Source organism: Sphaerodactylus townsendi, linkage group LG13, assembly GCF_021028975.2.
Source record: "Sphaerodactylus townsendi isolate TG3544 linkage group LG13, MPM_Stown_v2.3, whole genome shotgun sequence".
In the NCBI taxonomy this organism is placed as follows: domain Eukaryota; kingdom Metazoa; phylum Chordata; class Lepidosauria; order Squamata; family Sphaerodactylidae; genus Sphaerodactylus; species Sphaerodactylus townsendi.
The window spans coordinates 30,403,018-30,424,489 of record NC_059437.1 but is presented as its reverse complement, the minus strand read 5'-3'; the positions used below and the strand labels follow the sequence as shown (position 1 = coordinate 30,424,489).

Sequence of the window (21,472 nt, the reverse complement as noted above, 5' to 3'; positions counted from 1 at the left end):
TCAGCTAGGTGCTAAGAAAACCAATGATTAACTACTAGATTTGATTTGAATGAGTAGTCCTTTTTGTTTTCCTTTTAAGTTCCAGCACCTTCTGACTTACCTTGAAAACTGTTCTGCACCCAACATGGCCTAATACAATTAAGTCTGCAATATATCCTTCTTCTATTTTAACTGTTTCTGGTTTGGGCTTCTCTCCATCATGTCACAAAATGTAATTTTTCCCCCTACACCACCTATTTTTTTAACTAAACATCTAGTCTGATGAAGCATTTGGTATGACACTCAAAAGCCTGCTTGTTATTTTTTTATTAGGTTTGACCAAAGCATATTTCAGAATTGTGAATCCCCCCCCCCCCAATATTTTTAGGACCAACATGACAACCTGTAACTTTTGTGCCCTCACTTTTTCACAAAATTCTGAGAGGAGATCTACTCTGGAGGCATGTTTTATTCTCCCACTGGAAAATGTTCTTCTCAGAATGTAAAAGAGCTCATTTCCACTTGCCTTGGGGCATGGGAAGGAGACCAACTTAGAACAGTGACTCATACTGAGGTAGAACAGGCATGTTCATTCTGAAGATGAGTAACTATGCTGTGTCTTTTGTAGGGAGGGGGATGCTAGAGTCAACCTGGTGTAGTGGTTAAAGTATCAGACTAGGAACTGGGAAAATCAGGTTCAAATGTCCTCTGAAATCATGGAAACTTGATGGGTCACCTTGGGCCAGTCACACACTCTTAGACCTGACCCTGACAAGTATTTGGACGGGCCGTCTTCAAGGAATACGATGTTATGACACAAAAGCAGATAACAGCAAACTGCCTCCAAATGGCTCTTCCCTTGAAAATCCCATGGCCGTGGTGGCGAACCTTTGGCACTCCAGATGTTATGGACTACAATTCCCATCAGCCCCTTCCAGCATGGCCAGTTGGCCATGCTATCAGGGGCTGATGGGAATTGTAGTCCATAACATCTGGAGTGCCAAAGGTTCACCACCACTGCCCTATGGGGTCCCCATAAGTCAGCAGTGACTTGATGGCAGAAAGGAACAGAAAAGAAATGTCAACCCAATGCAAAGATACAGTGGGATTACACATATTCTGCAGATGATAGATCAGCAGAGGACAGAGCATGCAGAGCATGCAGAGATGCAGCAGGCAGCCTCCCAAATGTGTTAGTACTTTGACATGACAGTAGCCAATCACTGTTTTCTCACAGTACACCAACAGTTCTTTTGAGGCCTTTAAGTGGGACTGGTAGGCAGTGAGGGAATTAATAGTCTATGCCACCCTCTCCTGATCGTATACCTGAAGGTCATAGCCCTTCTCCACTCAGCGACTGCAATGCCACCGTTTTGGAGATCCCTCCTTCCCTCCCTCCAATTAGTGCTGTTTCTCAGGCTGTGTTTCAGCAAGCATTGGCTTGTTTCACTGAGTGACCTTATTAGTACTGATCATGTTTCTAATAATATCTGACATTGTCAGATGACCATCTGCTGCAGTATTTCACTTTCTCCCCCTACTAAAAAAAAGTGATAAGGGGTTTAGTTTGGGATCCCCCCACCCCACCCCCGGCAATTAAACAAAGCAAAACCATTTTAAAAGACAAATCCACAAACTGCCAATAAATTATACAAAAGAGACCAGCACCTCTTAAATTCACATCAGTTGTAATTCAACAACCTCAAAATAACAAAATTACAGTTGTCTATATCTGATATAGATTTCTTGGTTGGATCCAGACTAAATTGGCAATTTCCATGAGGGTTCCACGACCTCTGTCTCTCTCACACACTCACGAACACACACAAACAGAACCTTCCTTGTGGCTAATGATCCTCATCTTGCCCCAACACTACAGAGAATCTGCCTTTCTTCATCCTGACCACGATTCAAGATATTATCTAATCTCCTTCTGATGGGAACCTGGTCGCTTTTCCTCTGATTAAAAAAAAGAAGGAATACTGAACTCAGAAGCAATCTAGTCATCTTTTATACAGTTACCCCTTTTTCATCAAGGGGGTTAAATCTGGAAATCCACATAAAAAATTTTGGCCCTCCCTACCAGAGGAATAAGTTGATTTTTTTCTTTCTGCTTTATTTTAACTTTTTTTAAAAAAAATGTGTACATTTATGGTATTAAAAGATAAAATATGTTGATATTATACAATTCTATACACATATTTATACAATACTATACACATGTATTTCTGAGTTTCTAAATTTTTTATGTGTTGTCTGCTGGCCTTGCGTGATGTCTGTGGCTTTCTCAAAATGTCCAAAAGTTCCCATTTAATTTCTTATGCCAACCCGTGATGTATCAAAACCACGATGGGGAAAGTTGCAATGTGGAACAGATAATTGTAATAAGAAATTTTGGACAATTAAAGCTGAACAAATGGGTGTGGTTAAAAACCAGCGCAGACTACTGGTTTTACCATATGTATCCCAAGATGCTATTCTCCAGCTATTATTGTAGCCTAGTTGTTGCAGTATCACAGTGGCACCCAGTTCTCTTTTAGGTGGTCTCCAGAACCAGCACATAAAAGTAAAGGAAGTAAAGGGAAATGTTGAGGGTCTTTTACCAGGGAAAATCACTGACAGATATCCTACTAAATCGTGCCTCCTGCCCCAATAACAATAATATTCCCATATTGTCAAAAGGAGGGCATTGGAACTGCAGCCTGAAATCCCCTAAGTAAACTTGTGCACAGGTAAGATTTGAATCCAAGATCTTCTCATATCATAACTTCTAGCCAACCTGCTGCACATCTGAAGGAGCTGGACTGGGAACTCCATCCAGCAAAACTAGCATGAGGAAAAAGAAGAGTTGCCAGGTACAGGGCCTGGACAGGGCTGTAGCAACAGTAAGGAGGCCTTCTAATTCCATCTCAGAGAGAAAGTAATCCGGGGCGTTCCTTCCCACCATTTTAGATCGAATGCTTCTAGACTCAGAGAGGGATAGCCCAAAAAAGAAAGTCAAATGAGAGAAATTGAGGAGAAAAGCGAAAACCAATGAAGGGAATAGCAGTAATCAGAAGAAAATAGCCAAAATAAATTAGATTAGAGATAAGTAGGGTAGGAATGAAGTGATGAAAATACAGAGCCTACTTTAACTCTTGTCTCCCTTTCCTAGGCAGGAAAAGAACTGGAGAAGGTGACTCCCACTAGGAACAGGAACAGGAAGAAAAAAATTGCTCCTGCCTGTACCAAGAGGTGGGAATTACCCACTTAAGATGTCCTCCTGCCTTCAAGGGAGAAGAGTTGCCAGGTAGTTGGTAGCTGTTGCTTGGACCATCAAGGCTCTATGTCACTGACATGGTTGTCCATTAAGACTCTACAAAGTAGAAAAACTGACTGCCAAAACAAAATAATCAGAACGATAGTTCACAATATAATCAAGTTTAGGAGTCACTATTCTGGCTGATGCAGCTCAGTGCTAACTCTCCTCACTGTAAAGCCCCCACAAGCCTGGGGGAGGCAAATAAAAAGGGCCTTTTACAAACAAAGCTGTATTTAGTCAATGCAAGATCTACAAGGAATCGAAGCAAGCAAACGCTGCCGTTCAGAAAGGGACGCCACCACACCAGCCAACATGACCTGTTATTTTCAGAGTTTATCATTACCTTCTTTAAAGAGCGGTTTCATGACAGCAACCCTTAAGGCTTCCATGAAGACGTGTGTCTCAAAGGGAATTTACACAAAGACAGGCGAAGCACAGAAGAGCAAGCAGATGCTGAATATTTTATGCTCCTTTGGTTTTCAAGAGGGAAGAAAGGGAAGAAAAGGAGAGCCTCAGGTGGTTGAAAAGGGAAAATATGTTTTAGATCATAGGGAAACAAAATCTGTATTCTGCATCATAATATTAGAAGGTGAAGCCTCTAATATTTGTGGGTGAAGCCTCTGGCAGCAATTGGCTGGGATGTCATGATGTCACAGAGAGGCAGCAAGGCCTAGGAAATCCTCTGAGAGTAGAGGGCTGAGGAAATGAGGGATAGGAAGGGGGGCACTGTAGAAGATTCAGAGCAAAAACAGAAAGAAAACTAGGCAGAAGGGATGAGTCCACATTGCCTGAACCTGCAGAGTTGGGGAAATCACATATTTATTAGAAACAAACCAGTCAGATCTTCTGGTTAAATCTCACAGTAGGAACAAGAGCACTGTTGAATCTTGAGGAGATTCACAGCATATGCATACCTAAAGCATTCTCAGACTTTCTTGCCTGTAAGTAGATTATTAAAGTCAGCCAGTGTGGAGTAGTGCTTAAAGTGTTAGGCTCATTCCGCACATGCAAAATAATGCACTTTCAAACTGCTTTCAGTGCTCTTTGAAGCCGTGCGGAATGGCAAAATCCACTTTCAAACAGTTGTGAAAGTGGTTTGAAAACGCATTATTTTGCGTGTGCGGAAGGGGCCTTAGATGAGACTGGGGGAGACATGAAACTCACTGGATGATCTGCAGCCAGTCTCTCTCAACCTAACCTATCTTACAAGTTTGATGTAAGGATAAAATGGAAGGATGCTAGCATACTGCCCCAAGCTCCTTGAGACGAGATAAAAAATTTTTTCACAAAAAGAATAAAACTCAAGTACAAAACCCAGCAACTTTTTGCATAAAATAATTTCTTGAAATCAATACAATTTTACCTAAATAGACTTGCTGTTCTTAGTTTTGTTGCACTGTGCACATTTTATGGTGCCTTGGGCAATAAATTTTATTGGAAAAGCTGCTTAGCAGTGCTCCTGAGGAATGTAAATAACATTTCAGTTAGGTTTATTTATTTAAAATATTTATAAGCCCGTCTGCCTCCTAACCAAGTTGCTTGCTTGCAACCTCAACATTCTGATTCCCTAACCAAAATAAAACATTAACTGTGGTGGAGGGGAGAGAGAGAGTATTGGGGGAGGGGAGAGGAGAGAATAAACCCCTCCTCACAAAACTAAGCAGTAACAAAGACTGACAGTATAGCAGGCAAAGTAATGGCAGCTAGAGCCAACATGGAAAACCTGGACCATCAGAAGGCATGTGGCCATAGGAGAGAGGTCACAGGTTGAGAATGAGAGAATGCTGGGGAGATTCAATGACACGGCACATCATACCAATTAACCTTTTGCTTGTGTGTGTACTTCTATCAAATATTTCACATTTTAATTTGTAACCAGGGTTCTATGTGTACTTGACAACCAAAGCTAATAAATTCCTTGTTTTATAAGAATAAAATGCATCTTTGAGGAATCAAACACCTGGTACAAAATGCAGACTTCCTGAAAATTTCTAAAGCATACAGATCTTCTTATAATGGTATTATTTCCCAAAGCTGTTGACCACCTATGAACCACAATTTTTTTATTTAATACATTTTTAGCCTGCCTTTCTCAGAAAAGCAGGCTCAAGTTGGGTGAAAGAGGGAGATTGATAATCATTCTGTATACCAAAAACAGAATTAATATTTACACCAATCACACAACAAATCAATTGAGTTCACTTAGACTGGAATTCTGTATTCTTTCTTTTTCCCTGTCTACCTGTTGATGCTGTTGCTATGAAATGCACTACTATGAATTGCACTTTGTACAGGATGCAGGGTTAAGCAATGGGAGCACTAGGTAGTCATGACAATCTCAATGCTACCTAACAGCAGCCATCAAGTATAAAACTGGAAGCTGAACTAATCCAGTCAAAGGATATATGTCTACCAAACCAATCAGAGTGCAGTGCCAGATGACAATGAGCTAAACATTCTTAAGTATGAATGAGTCCCAGATGGAATTTGCTGTGCTAAAAATTGATGAATTTGATCTTGGAATTAAACCAGATTCAATTCTAAAGTTATCTTCGAACTGAAACAGACCCAGCACTTTCACATTCTACCAAATCATTTGAAGAAGCATCTTTCCAGAGGCTAGGTAACAGCAGTTTTGGAATTTCAGCTGTCGTAAAGCTACCTAAATATACGAACCCATAAATTTGAGCATTCTTACATTACACCTTCCTACTCCATCCCTTTATGGTGCTATTTAGCAGCTTCCATCCTATAGCAGGCCCCACAAGAAAAGCCAAGATAGAGTCTATGACAGGTTAAGTGTTCCAAGTGCACGCTTTAAACGCTAAACCCACCCGTCTCGAAAATGCTGTATTTGCCACATCCTGCTATGACCAAAACTATGAGAGTACTTACAGACAGATAATCAGATAATCAGAAAAGACAGAAGTCCTGAAACCTCACATGACAGAGCTGTGCCTTTGCTGGATACCAAATTGTACTGCATGTGAAATGGATGAGGGAAGGGTCACAGTCCAGGGTATTGAAAAATTCCTAAGTATTCTGGAACTGGAATGTCTGACCTGTGCTCACAACAAGCAATCCAGACAGCTTCAAGTCCAAGACAATCCAGACTGAAAAGTCAAGATACCTGCGTTGAGAATCTAAATTATAATGAAAACCAGCTTGCCTTTCTCTTGGCTTTAATGGGGTATCTTTAAATTCTGTCATGGGTTCATCAACAAGATAACTAATTATGGAGGACAAACTTCTCTGAAAGAAATCTGGATCACCACAAACCTGCTGCAATGTGCAATTGAACAGGATACTGGATATGCACGAGTTGGACAAGCAGTAAGGACCAACAAACCCACACAGATTCAGTAGAACATATGAAGAAGTCCTATGCTGCGTCAGGACATTGGTCCATCAGTCTCAGCACTGCCTACTCTCACTGGCAGGAGCTGTCCGAGGACTTCAGGCAGCGAAAAGACTTTTCAAACACCTACTTCCTGAGATCCTCTAACTCAGTGGCTATCAACCTGGGGGTCGGGACCCCTTTGGGGGTCAAACGACCCTTTCACAGGGGTCACCTAAGACTCTCTGCATCAGTGTTCTCCATCTGTAAAATGGATAAATGTTAGGGTTGGGGGTCACCACAACATGAGGAACTGTATTAAAGGGTCGGGGCATTAGGAAGGTTGACAACCACTGCTCTAACTATAGATACCAGGAACTAGACAGGAAATTTTCAGCAGTGATAGTATCTATTGGTTAAAGCGGAAGAGCATAACTTGATTGATGTTCATAGTACATATGAGTCACGTAATATTGTGGTAGACCATTGGTCCGTCTAGATCAGCACTGCCTATCTGACTAGCAGCAGATTTTCAGGGACTTAACTTGAAGTCTCAGGTAACTTAGAGTCTTATTTAATTTGAAATATCAGGGGATTGGACCACTGGGTTCATGTGTTCTAGGCTGAGCCACAGCCTCTTAGGGCATTAAGATTGCCTGAAGATTGCTGAACATGAGCAGTACCTGGACTACAACTGAATGCTCCTCTGAACATCACCACAATTTCAGGCTTTAGAAAGCCTCATCCCTCCTGCCAACAGAATCTCTATTGTCTTTCTTACAGATAAGAGAGAGAGAATGTGTTAGTTTGCATTCAGGAAGCATCCTCTCCCATGCTCCAACTACAGAACAAAATAATATGCATTTGACCATCATTAATGGATTGATAGTTATCTTAAAGAAAGCATAAACTTCCCAACTAGGATCCTTGAGCTCTCTTAGGATTTCAGGCAGTACACAAGAGATTTCCTTTACATGTGACTCCAGATACAAGAAACAATGATCTGTAACAGGAATTTTTCAGGACAACTGTTATTCAACTTCAGCTCACAACTGTTCTGATGTCAGGAGCTGTAGGGCTCCAACTGAGAACCCCACAGACTAATAACAGGTTATCTGCTCCCTGTGTTACCAGGGTTACTGGCTGGAAAAGCACATTGGGAAATTCAAGTCAGCATAATCACATTGTAGTCCAGAATGCTCTTAAGAACAGGTGACACCAGTGGTCCAATCCCATGATACTGCCTGATATAAAGATCTGTAGCTGTCCCTATGTCTGAGAAACTGCCTGATGCTCAGGGAGCGCCGGTATGAGCATTACCACTAAAGCAAGGATTGACTGAGTCCTCCAACTTCAGAAGTTTCTCAGCGCCTGGATATTATACCAACAATCACATCAGGCAGATCAAAACACCGTTTTGCGTTCCAAGTTGCATAAAGACACACCACCTCCATGTGGTGGAGGCAAACCCATTGGAGCAGGTTGGCAAAAAAGCACAACATGCATGCTACGTGCAAAGCATGCGATAGCGTGTGTAACAGCAAAGAGCTCCTGAAATATTCATGTCGCTTCTAGCTCAGTGTGATGGTAATTTTCCCTTTTTAGTTTGCAAGCTTGTCCCCAGAACACCCCCTCCAGCAACAAGGGCCAGCTGCAAATGTGAAGAGAATATAGGCTGCACAGAAAGGCTATCCAGCTATCTATGCATAGAAAAATACCTCTCCAAGAAAATCAAAAATACTATCAGATCTGACTTGTACCCAATCTTGTTCATGATATGACTGGCATCCAACATTGTGTCCCCCATCCCCCACAACTTGGTAAGATTTTTTTTACATCTTCATTCAAGAGAGCACCAATTCATAAATCCCCTGGATATTTGTGAGAACAAAGATACATGTTATAAGAAACTCAGGGCTGCCAGCAAAACGGCAGTCCTGTGTTGATTTCTCCTCTTCCTGTATCATACTATGTAAAACAAATTGCCTTGCATTCCAACTACATTTGTGCTGCATGTTTCGGGTCATCCTGCTCCACTTCTTTGGTTGCCATTGGCAGAAAAATACTGAACATAACGATGTCAGAACATGAGGTTGGTTGTGCTACACATTTCAGAATGGGAGATGAGGGAATTGCACAGAGTCACCATTTTCACAGGCAGCTCCATAGATCTTACAATACATAGTTCTGCTCATCAAAAACATCTAGGACTAGATGCTCACCTGTTCTGTATTAATTTATTTTCAAAGCAATGATGTGAGGGATGCAAGATTGAGAGACAGAGCACACTTCATATCAGAGCGGCTGTTTCATGGCTGAGCAAAGATTTAAATTCCTCAGATGCAAGAACAACACTATGCTCAATGTACTGTTGAAGATTTTCACAGCTGGATTCAACTGGTTGTGGTGGGTTTTCTGGGCTGTGTGACCATGGTCTGGTGGACCTTGTTCCCAACGTTTTGCCTGCATCTGTGGCTGGCATCTGGACACAGTGTGTAACAGACTTCCCTCTGTGATACACCTCTGAAGATGCCAGCTACAGATGCAGGCAAAACATTAGGAACAAGATGTGCCAGACCACGGCCACACAGCCCGGAAAACCCACCACAACCAACACTATGTTCCTTGATTTCTTCCTTTTGCAAGACCTGTTTGACACAGTTGTATCAGTTACATCAGGATTCCTCTGTCTTTGTTGATCCTGCAGGCAGTACTAGAATTTTAGAAGAGTTAAACCACCAAGGAAACCTCCATGAAATTACTGCCACAGCAGGTGAGACCAATCACAAAATGGTCACTACCACAGGGGGCATGTCCAATGAGAAGTTGCTGGATGTTCCACAAAATGTTGGTCAGTTCCTAGTCAACTGCCTACACAGACACTTGAATCCAAGAGGGCATAGTTCGATTCGATTCGATTTCGATTCGATTTCGAATACCTTTAATGGCATATAGATTGTTTAAGATTAGCTTAGCAAGATAATAACAGCCTTTACAACTTTACAATTTCTGACGAGTTAAAATAACACCATTTAAAAATTTAGCCACCGCTTCCAACAGCTCGTAGTTGTGGCTGTTTAAAAGATATATAACCTTCTGTTTATCTGTAATGCCTTCACTTCCATGCAGGAAGGGGATTATGTGCTTCTTCCTACCTATCTCATAAAAGGGACAATCCAACAGCATATGAGATACTGTTTCCACAGAACCCATGCCACACGGGCATTTCCTTTCTTTATGTGGGATTCCAAGGTGGCGTCCAAGGCTAAAGGAAGAAGGCAGGGCATTACACCTAGCTAAGGTGATTGCTCTACGCCACCGGGCCTCAACCAGGAGATAAAGGTACTGGGCTGCAATTAGTCTATCCATAGGTATTCCCAGAGAGATCGGGGAACAGGTTTTATTAGCTTCCTCTAGCATCTGTTGAAACTCTCTGTCAAAAAGTCTCTTCTTGATAGCCCCATAGACCTCCTGCTCTGTTAGCATTAGCAGGTCCTCCAAGGAAATGCCCAACTCATTAAGTTTGGCTCGATTTTAACCCACCACTGGGTTGTGTGGAGGATGGAGCGTCCCTGGGATGTATAGTCCAGTTCATCTCGATTAAAACAAATCCTGGCCCAAAACTTGAATGTACGGCACCAGGCCAGAGTTTCCAGCCGATGCTGGCCTGTTTCTAAGCACAGGGAATAGAATGGGGCAAGCCAAGGATTTTATACAGAAAGTATGACTGGACCCTTTCAACCTCTCTGCTCCATGCCCCTATCCAGATGGGGATCCCATAAAGGATTTGTTGACTCACTTTGGCATTAAATGCTCTCAACGCTGCAGGGATGTATCCTCGGCCTTTCCCATAGAGGAAGCGTATAATGGCTGAGGCACTTAATTTAGCGGCGGAGATGGCCCGATTTCTATGTAGTGTCCAGGAGGCCCTATGATGGTAGGTAAGCCCTAGGTATTTATATGACTGCACCTGCTCGAAACTACTGTGGCCTATCCGCCAATTGGTGGCTTTCCATTTATGGGTAAATACCACAATTTTGGATTTATCTAAGTTAAGTTAAGTTGCAAATCGTTGAGTGTGCAGTATTCTATACAACACTCTAAAGCTCTCCTTAGTCCGACTCGTGAGCGGGAAAGTACAACTGCGTCATCAGCAAACAGAAGCAGGGGTATGGAAGTTGAGTCCAGAGTTGGACTATGTACTTGGGCCTCACTTAGTGTGGAAGCTAGATCGTTAATAAAGAGCTTAAAGAGTGTAGGAGCCAATACGCAACCTTGTTTTACCCCTTTAGTAACTTGAATTTTTGGGGTTAACAATCCCTCCATGTTACATCTCACGTGGCAATAGGTGTTTGTGTGCAGGATCTTAATTAATTCAAGCAACCTTGGCTCTACACCTTGGCTGCTGAGTTTCTTCCAGAGAATCTCTCTATTAACAGAATCAAATGCGCCCCGGATATCGATAAAGGCTGCATACAAGGGGCTCTTTTTCCTCTTATATTTAGTTATCAAGCAACTTAACACCAGGCAGTGGTCGAGGGTTGACTTACCCCTTTGGAATCCAATTTGTTCCTTCCCTATGACATTTTTATCAACAATCCAATCAGTTAATTTCCCAAGCAGGTATTTGGCATAAAGTTTTCCCAAGACCGAGAGAAGACTGATTGGTCTATAATTAGATGGACTGTTAGGGTCACCCTTCTTATAGATAGGGATGATAATTGAGTAGCTCCACACAGTGGGAATTATGCCTGTTTGGGCATAGTTACAAAGGAGATGCCACATGGGTTCTACAGAACCCACTGCACTGATTATATGGAGGAAAGCCAGAATCAGCAGTGTGCTTTGAAGAAGACGACATGCTATTTGGTTTCAGTTCTTTGTGTGCATGCCCTCAGACACACATTTCTAAGACAACAGATGTTAGTAAATCTGTGTCCACGGCCAAGCAAGGATTCACAAGAGCCGAGGCACCTGCCCAAGGAGAACTCTCAAAGCCATGCTAGCTAGGTAGCTAGTAGGGATTGGTCCAACGTTTTCTTCTGTTCCATTCAGACCCTCTAGATTTCATCCCCAAGACTCAAGAAACATGGACACCAGGAAACATACTAGGAGACACTGAACGTCATCTTCTGGAAGGGCTACTTTTAGCTCTGAGCTCTTGCAATAGAGACTTTTCTATGTCTCTCTGTCAAAAAATATGTAGAGTAAGATATTAAATCAGTGAGAGGTTGGACTGGGCTCAAGGAAACCTGGGTTCAAATCTTCATTTTGCCATGCAGCTAACAGGGTGACATCAGGCTACTGGGGCGTCTTCTCTCCCTCCTTCTCTATTCCTGACATAATTCTCAATGTTTATTATGAGAATAAAATAGGGGAAAGAACCACGTGTACCAATGGAAGACAGAAGGGTGGAAAAACAATATAGTTATATATACAAAATAATGATTAAAGCAGCCCATGCAACAATAGCCTTGGGCTGGAAAGAAAAGAAAAAATGGACAATTCAGAAATGGTTAGAATATATTTGGGAACAAGTGACATTGGATATTTTCGATATACTAACCAAAAATAAGACGTGGCAAGACAAACAGAATGAAATTTTGAAAATATGGATAATATACGTGGACTGGATGAAAGAAGTTCGAGTCATCGAAGAAAAATGGGAGAAGAGGCTACAAAGAATGAACTTACTGCTGTTTGTGTGAAAAAACTAAGAAGAAGCAATGGGGGGTGGGAGAAAAGGGGGAAAATGTATTGTTTTGAAAATGTATGAAGAAAGAAATTATTATCATAAATTGTAAAATTCAAATGATACAATAAAAAATTAAAAAAAAAAAAGAACCACGTGTACCACTCCAAGTTCCTTGTAAATGTGACAGATAGAACTCTCTCAATTCAGCTCTTACACAGCAAGCTGATGCTCTAAGATCATAAGAACTGTGCAAAATGGTAGACTATCAAAACATGGACATGCCACAGAGAAAGGTAAAGAGCATTGCCATACTTAATTCTGTCACATTCAGGGCTGGATGTGCTTAGAATTCAAATAAGGCTTTCAGTGTTCCAGAGCATCACACACATATGATCACAGTAAGTCTTACAACAGCCCTGTAAAAGCTAGCCAGCATTAGCATCATCCAGACACTGTCTTGTGCTGAGATAAAGCAGCTCTTCTAAAGCTACACAATGAGTTCAGGACTAATACAAAATTTAAAATTGGCAACCAGTTCACAGTTCAGTCTCTTAACAAATATGTATGCCAGTTAAAACGAACTGTTTGGCATGCCTGAACATTTGATCTCTTTCCTAAGAGCTATTAACATTCATTAATGGCTACTAGTGGCTTTTTCCACTGAGATAATAATGAGGATGTACACACCAAAAATGGGCACAGAGATTTCTCCCCAACTTTACCCAAAGTAGCAGTTAGCACTTGGTACCCTGCAAGAGGTACAGTAATTAAATAATGCAAAGCTTGCTAGAAGCCCAAAATATCCACTCATACAGAGATGTCTGAAACTTTGCATTCATCTCTCTCCTTCCAAGAGACTGGTAAGTGGGAACATCTTTGCATCAGGAGTATTTGTGATACAGTCACTCCTGACAGACACACAACATACATAACCTCAGAGAAAGCTGCCTTGATATATTTCTGCTGCGGGCTTGCATCCATCCAAACAAACTTGAGGTAGCATACTTTACAAGGTTGTTGTCAGGAACATGGCACATTCCCCATACTCCATACAAATACTGCTGTTATACGCAGCAAAAATTCGTGCAAATGCACATACAGCGCTTCTGAATGTGTGCTCTTTCGTACTCCAAAGTATGCTTTTTTGGGAGGTGCAAATGTGAAATGTGCTTCTACTTCTAGTGCAAAAGAGGGGAGGGAAACATCCATCAGCTACCACAACTCTGGGAAATACTGATCTAGAAAGGTGGAGACTCACTACAATTAAAAACCATCCTGTGGAACTAGTATTTTTCCTCCCATTTGCTGTGTGCGCTTTTAAGGATCACTGTCAGTTCATTCACCTTAATTGCATAGCTCTACCAGGTTGAAACATGATCGGAAACATGACGGAGGGTTGCAGTGTCATAATTGCCACTGGGTTTTCGCTTAGACACAGAGATTTCTGGGCAGCTGTTTGCTTTTCCCATCAGATGGCGAGTGCAATCAGGCATCCATCACAAGCAACAAGCATCCCATAATCCCCCCCTTCCTGAAGATTTCCATGCCAAAAAAACCAGACTTCAAATGTGCTGGGTGATGAAGACCCCAAATGCCCCTCTGCAAGCAAAATTCAAAAATAAGAACAAAATCTCCCTAACGCTGTTTTTGTCAGTCCTCTTCAGTGAGTTGGGTTGAACAGTTTCCAAGAAAGAAAACAGTGTGCAAGAAAACTGATATGTTCTGGGATCAAAAAATTAGTCTGGTCACTATGTTGGATGCGACCCTTACCGGACTCAAAATGGATTCTTACACAAAACATTTCACTGATGTGTTATAAAAGCAATGCAAACATTAAATATTCTTGTCCACAATATTTGTGCTTCTGTTTGCCATGGTTCACAGCCTTCAAGGACACAGCAAAACAAAACTAAACAAACATTTTTAACAGCGACAAAATGACTATAGTTCAAGAAGCTATTGAATTCCTCTTAATGAAAACAAAACTGGGAAACTAATTTGTCTGCTATCCGATGGCGATCCATACATTTCCAATCGAGTGATGATGCATTTTATTATTTGACAGGGATATTTGTATTAGTGCTAATTAGTTTGTTCCAGTTTTATTGGTATATGGGGTGCTTTTGTGTGTGTTGAATCTTTTTATGTTGTGTATAAGGAGACTGTGAAGGCCAACAGCCAAGACAATAAATTTACTACTACTACTGAGATCAAAACTATAGGGTTATCTAGCTCCTGTAGCTTTTGAGCGTGTGTATGTTTGCAAGTCACAGCTGACTTATGGGGACCCCATACGATTTTCAAGGCAAGAGAGGTTTGCTACTTCCTGCTTCAGAATGGGCTAAGAGAGTTAAGAACTTAAGAAACAGCCAGCTGGATCAGACCAGAGTTCATCTAGTCCAGCACTCTGCTACTCGCAGTGGCCCACCAGATGCCTTTGGGAGCTCACGTGCAGGATGTGAAGCAATGGCCTTCTGCTGCTCCCGAGCACCTGGTCTGCTAAAGCACTGGCAATCTCAGATCAAGGAGGATCAAGATTGGTAGCCATAGATCGACTTCTCCTCCATAGCTCTGTCCAAGCCCCTTTTCAAGCTATCCAGGTTAGTGGCCATCACCACCTCCTGTGGCAGCATATTCCAAACACCAATCTGAGAGAACTGTGACTGGCCCAGGGTCACCCAGCAAAAGAAAGAGAAAGAATGGGGAATGGTGCCTGGTGCTTCAGATAAAACACTGCACTATGCTGGCTGTCTTTTGAACAACCACCTCCAGAGAAACCACACACACAAAGCAGAGGGACAGCTATTTCAGGCTAAAAGCTGGTACCTTAACTGGCATATATGCCAACATTCCTAGGGGGCTGTCAATTTCAGATAATTTGCTTATTTTTATATTAGGTTTCTACCCCGCCCTTTCCCTGCACAAGCCAGGCTTAAGAATTCTTCCAAAAACAAAAGCAAATCAGGACACAGACTGCTTCTTCTGCAAAAGTCTAAACAGTGGTCCTGTTCTATTGGTTTCTTTGCTCCTTCCCAAAAGGAGAAGAGGCAGCAGCCAAGCATCCTTCCATGAAACCTGGATGTTTCTCTAGCTTGCCCTTCTTCCAACTATCAAAACGTCATTAGCATGGTGACAGAGTAGACAGACAGAGGCCAGGAATATACCTGGACATAATATTTTTAAAAATCTATTTTAATTAGCTACATTGGTTTCTAATTGTATTATTTGAAAAAAAAACCCTACAGTATTTTTAATTGCTGCATCTGCTTTTGGATCCATTTTTCTCTGTGCAAAATTATTGTTTCACAGGCTCTGTCAAGTAGACCCTTTTCACTGTGCTTTAGGTAGGTTGCAGTTTGGTTCCCTCTATTTTTTACTGACTTAATGTGTTCGCTTTTAAATTTATGTAAGTTGCTTTGAGTCCCGTTGATTGGGAAGGCAGTCGGATATAAATATGCTAATTAATTAATCAATCAATATGGCTTGCGTAGGAGAACTTCTCAGCCGATTGTATTCTTTAGCTCTGAGGGGAAAGCTATTTCTGCTATCCAGTCAACTTTAACAATCCAATCCAAACTAACCATCTAAAAATATAATATAAAATTTGTGTTAAAGGAACAGTAAAAATCATCCAGGCAATTACTTTTGTCTCATGCACACCCCTTCTCACAAAACCGAATACTGGCAGTTCTAACCAAACCTAGCCAAATTCGTCTGATTTAATCAGCTTATGTATTTATGCAACTTAAATTTAAATAAATTCTGCATCCTGTAGAGTTTCCTAGAGCTACATTCCTGATTACAGGATCAACCAGGGTTTGGCCATGCACATAATCTCTCTACACTGCAATTCTCTCCTAGCAAGCATAGACAGCAAAATACAGGCAGCAAAACTGAGTAAAGCTAGCATGTTTCTTAAGCGTTCAAAGGTTTTCCACCTGAAAATCAATAAAGCTGTGTCTACTTCTGGAAAAACCAGCCATACTTGAATGACAGCTGGCAAACAGCCTAGCTCTTTCATTCCTATTTCAGTTGTACAGCTGCCTACCTCAGTATCCTTTCTACTAAGACAGCCCCAAGGTGTATCCCTGCTCAAATTCCAGGTATGCTAGCAAGAGTGACTGAATTCTTTTAAAAGGCTCCCTTGATTTTGACCAAGTTCTACCATCACCAAAAGTCTGTCCTACAGTCATAGTTAAGTTGTTTTCCTAAACTCAAACAATGATTTGCTGGTTTCAGCTACTAGATTTTCTGACCTCTTCATTTCTTTTTCATTTCCCCTTAGGGATGAAAGCTACAACTTCATCTAGACCTTGATTCTCTCTCTAGTGTCTCAGACAATATATACCAACTGATTCTCAGGGACTGAAGACTTTTATCACATAGGTCCCTATTCCCCTCATGGCCGGAGTTCAGGATTACATGTGAGCACGGCTGCCCTTACAGTCTTCCTCAGGCAAGACACTCCCTGTTCTGATGTGGAATCCTCAAGAAAGAAAGAATCCTCTAGAAAGAAGAGTTGAAGGAAACCACTTTGATGCTTCTCAGAAAGGCTGGATGTTGATTGTGAAACACTATCTGTAAACACTCTCCATGATCCTCTCCGGCTGCTATTTTTTCTCCCCATCTCTTGGAAGTCAGTTTCAAGTCCTACTTCATTTACTTCTGGTGAGGCCAGTAGGAGACAAAACTTTTAAACTGTGCCTAGGTACACAGTTTTCCTTATTAACTGCACAATGAGTTCTCTTTTTCAAGGCCAGTCAAATACTGTCAAGAAATCCGACAAGCAAAATTAGGAGGAACTGATTTATGGAGGGCTGAAGGAGGTCTTCCCAAGTCTTTCTGGTAAACTTCCCATTTCTTTCCACATAACATTTTATTTCTAAGAATTTTTCTTGTTGGGGGGAATAATCCAATCTGAACAAGAACACAGATACATGCAACGAACACCCCAAACTATTAAATATTACAGAAAATAAAGGATTGTTCTCAGTGGAGGGCGGGAGGGGGGGGGAGAGAGAACAGGAATAGAAACTCTTACAAGCAGCTTGTAAGAAGATGGTAAACTTTCATTAAAAAGAAATGTTCTAACTCAAGAACAGTAAAAGGATTGAAGTGATTTGGGATGGGAAAAGGAGGAGAATTCCACTTAAGGAATAGCTGGACTATTCACCTTGCCTTGGAGAGACTGGGCCATGTATCCTGACCTCAACTGGAAGAGACTGAAAATTGAAGGAAACTATGGTGGATTCCGCACAGAGCAAATATAATGGTGTAAGGTGCAATGCAAACCTTTTTTTTTTTTGGGGGGGGGGGGGACTTCACGCAGGTCCCATCCCCAAAACAAGTTTGCCCCGTTTTATTTCCCTCAACTTTGGATTTTTGAAAATCGCTAAGCCAGCAGTCCTTTTGCAAAATCCCAGATTGGAGTCACTCCCGGAGAATGGCCAGGTAGGAGGCACATTATTTCTCTCCCTTCCAGGTGTTCACTATAAGTTCCACGCCACTTGCCATCTGGGAGAATCTGCCCGCCTGCCATTCTTTGCAAGTCACCCAGCAGTCTGTGGGCAGATTCTCTGAGGGTACAAAGTCCCCCAAGCATGTTTTCTCCCCATGGGAGCAAGAGTATGTCCAATCTAAAGCAACACTGTCATTACTGTATTGTCGAAGGCTTTCACGGCCGGAATCACTTGGGTGCTGTGTGGTTTCCGGGCTGTATGGCCGTGTTAGGAGAGAATGCTGCTAGAACACGGCCATACAGCCCGGAAACCACACAGCACCCAACTGTCATTAATGTCATGCAGTTGAAGGGAGGTCCCCTTTTCTTTTCTTTTGCATGTTGCACATGCACAGCTATACAGGTGCAGCTGATCATATTGTGGGACAATCAGCATGGCTGCAGGGGTTCATTTCTGTATGCCTGCGAAGTTATGCATGTGCTGCAGGAAATAAAAAGAGAGAGAAGCATCTCCGTACGAAGGCGTGAAAGAACCCGGATTATTTCCATGGGCTCCAATTGCTGCCTGAGCAGCATGCATGTGAATAGGAAAAAGGAAACCGGGTTCTTTTATAACAACTGCAACCTACTATACATTTGCTGTGCAGAATCCACCATTGTCAAACAGCCTGTAACAGCTGAAATTATGACCTATGGTGGCCCGAGACATAGTATCCTGTCCACTGCCAGTCTGGAGTGCCACATGCCCTAACAAAAGAATCCCCTATCACATTCAAATCTGGAGTAGAAAGGAGGATCACAGTAATATTGCCTAACATATCTGCAAAATTGCTCAAAGTCACCCAATATAGAGAAGTATAAGGACATCTAGGTTTCTTTGTGACACCCAGCATTAAATTGGCTGGGCAAAGAATACACTACACACTCTGACCCCCAAGCACATTTGAGAAGGTACAGATTTAAACCCACAAAGGACTCAATATAGTCAGTGAAGGTCAGAGGTCAGAACTGATTCAGAAAGAACTGGGTTCAAATCCATGAAGCAACCAAACTAGGTGACCTCAAGTTGGTCACACTCTCTCAGCCTTGCCATCTTCACAGGATAACTGGAAGAATAAAAACAGGACAGCCCCTGTGTATACCACTCTGAGCACTTTGGGCAAAATACAAACACAGCAGATAGATCACTTCAGTGTTTCAGCCTTCCACAAATTCTCTGAAGAGCCCACAGAGTTCTAGTTCAAGTTTTGTCACAGCCACATACAGATTAAGCAACTTCAGGAAAGCTACTGTCTCTTTGCCTTGGGATCTTGAAAAGGGATTACTTTACAATTTATGCAAAGCAAACTGGACATTCTCTTAATCACTGTGTGCTACGGCAGACATATCACCTCTTCTCTCTCACATTTTCACTACCTATGAGCTCTTCTTCTACTCAGTCAGTCCACTGGTCCAGTTAGCCCCCAATGCTAACCACTCTGATTAGCAGAAGTTCTGAAAAGTGTCAGACAGTGGTCTTTGCAATTCTTGCTCCCAGAAATCCTTCTGAATAGAGATGCCAAGACCTTTTGCATGCAAAGCACATGCTGTACCACAGAGCTATGGTCTCCAATGTCACTCTCTGGAGGCAGCTGTATGCTGGCAAAGGAAATTTTTTCCTGTACTTCAGTTTGATAAATAAACCAAATGTCTGGTGAAGCAAGAAATGCAGTCTCAATGCAGAGTCAAAGACATAAGATCCAGCAAGACAAGTGTTAAGGCAAGCCTTACCTTGAGGGAGTCAAAGCAGGCGATAACTCGTCCATTTTCCACATGGCAACTCCGTGACGGGTGAGCAAACTTGCACTCTGTGTCAGACCGAGAACAAGTACCTCTCTGAAATTCTCGACATACTTCTAAGGTCAGCCATTTTGTATCACGAACCAAAGAAACGTTCATAGCCATATTTTTAAAAAGCACACACTCCAAAAAAAGAGAAAAATGAAAATGCAAGCAACTGCGCCCTTCTTTAGGAGAGCAGTGCTGATGATTTTAAAGGGGAAAAAGGGTTTTAAAAAAAGCTTTTTAAAAAGTGAAGAAATAACTAACTTGTTGCTTTGGTAAAATTTCTCTTCTCAGCACTTAGGTTTCCATTAAACTTAAACTGTGTTTGTTGAAAACAAGGATTAACATAAAGCCAATCATAAAATAGAAATCTCATCAGAATTAACTGAAAAATTAAATTAGAGGCCAGCTCCTAAAAGTGCAATTGTTGAAGTTAAAATAGAAATGTTATATATATATATGTGTGTGTGTATATATATATTTATATATATATATATATATATGTATATAATATTTTGTGCCACTGCCGAAATTATTAATTCAAAATAACTGGCAGACTTTCCAAGGGATTCTGTGCTCTCCAGTTACTGGTTTCAGTTATTTTCACCCAAAACAAACAAACAAACAAAAAAGCTGTTGGCAATGCTGCAGTTGTGGGATGATCCTGTGGTTGGAGGGGGAAGAACTCTGAAAGTTCTGAGTCCTTCTTGCTTCTACAAACTGATGGAGTTGCCAGTGTTCAAACAAGAGGAAGGATTTCCTTTTTCTTGTAAAATTTGTTTGCTACATAATCAGGAGGGAGGAGGCGATGGCTGAGAATATTGAGCGAATAAGGGGAAGGGAAAAAAATAAACCAACCAACTCCAGACGGATGAGTTGCTGTTAGGATGTCAACTGTAAGCAAATGCCAAATTTTTTTTAAAAAAGTTGGGGGAGTGAATATATATGTATACAGATATATATTTTAAAAAGCAAGCGAGGCAAAGCCCTAGACAGAAATCCAAGCAGCGGTGGTGGCGGCTTCAAGGAAGGCACTTTTCAGCAACCTGCAGGAAAGAAGAAACAGAATCAGCTAAGCCAAAGCAGTCTCCACCCCTGGCTTCCAGCTTTTGCTCGGAGAAGAAACCAGAAATTCATTTTAACAAGAAATCTCCAGATACTGACAGTGCAGTGTACTCAAGTCAGCCATTGTAGATATACATATATATATATATTAAAAGAGAGAAAGAAAGAGAGAGAAAAGAAGGGCATTTCCTACATGGAGTTGCGCATGGTAGGAGGAAGCAACCAATTACATTTACCGTTGCAGCAGAAAGTCTGGGCAGCCATCCAATAACAAAGATTGTTTCATATTGATCTAATTCTGGCAGACATTCTCCCTCGCTTTCTCTCTTTCTTTCTTTTCAGCGCCCACTGCACAGAAAATGCCTCCGCCTGGCGTCACGACGGACGGCCTCTGGTGCATCCATGATGTGTCTCCGGGTTTTAAACAAGAAGAAACCAGCACAGACGCCTTTCTGAGCATGCAACTGGCACCGGGAAAATGTGGCACATCGCTTACCTTATGCCACAAATCCCTCAGAACCATGAAACTCTTTCACTGGCAAGGTTAGGGCGCGAGAGGGAACTACCGTTCTTGCCCCCACTTTCCCCACACAAGCCGCTCTATCGCACCCTCTTGTAACCTGGAACGGCTGGTGGCAGCGTGCCATGATCAGAATGCAGCACGGCAGAAAACTGGGTGGGGAACCTTGGCCTCAGCAGACAAAGGCTAAATTAACTCCCCCTCTGTTCTTTTCAATGTACTATAAATCCTGGGAGGGAAGAAGTGTTTGTATACATTTGGGTCTAGAGGGCGGAAGATTTCTTCCCCCCTAT

The 21,472-nt window shown here is 41.9% G+C and overlaps 1 protein-coding gene across 6 annotated transcripts in view; it reads right to left on the bottom strand.

Annotated features, from left to right (window-relative positions):
• Positions 1–21,472, bottom strand: part of MBNL3 (muscleblind like splicing regulator 3) — a 117,855-nt gene that overhangs the window by 60,232 nt on the left and 36,151 nt on the right. For 5 of the 6 annotated variants that reach the window (XM_048514764.1, XM_048514766.1, XM_048514767.1 and 2 more), the window contains exon 2: positions 19,541–20,640. The exons of the other annotated variant lie outside the window; for it this stretch is intronic. In XM_048514764.1, the coding sequence (XP_048370721.1) occupies positions 19,541–19,714 (174 nt within the window). In that variant the 5' untranslated portion in view covers positions 19,715–20,640. The remainder of the gene's footprint in view (positions 1–19,540; positions 20,641–21,472) is intronic. 6 annotated transcript variants of the gene reach the window in all.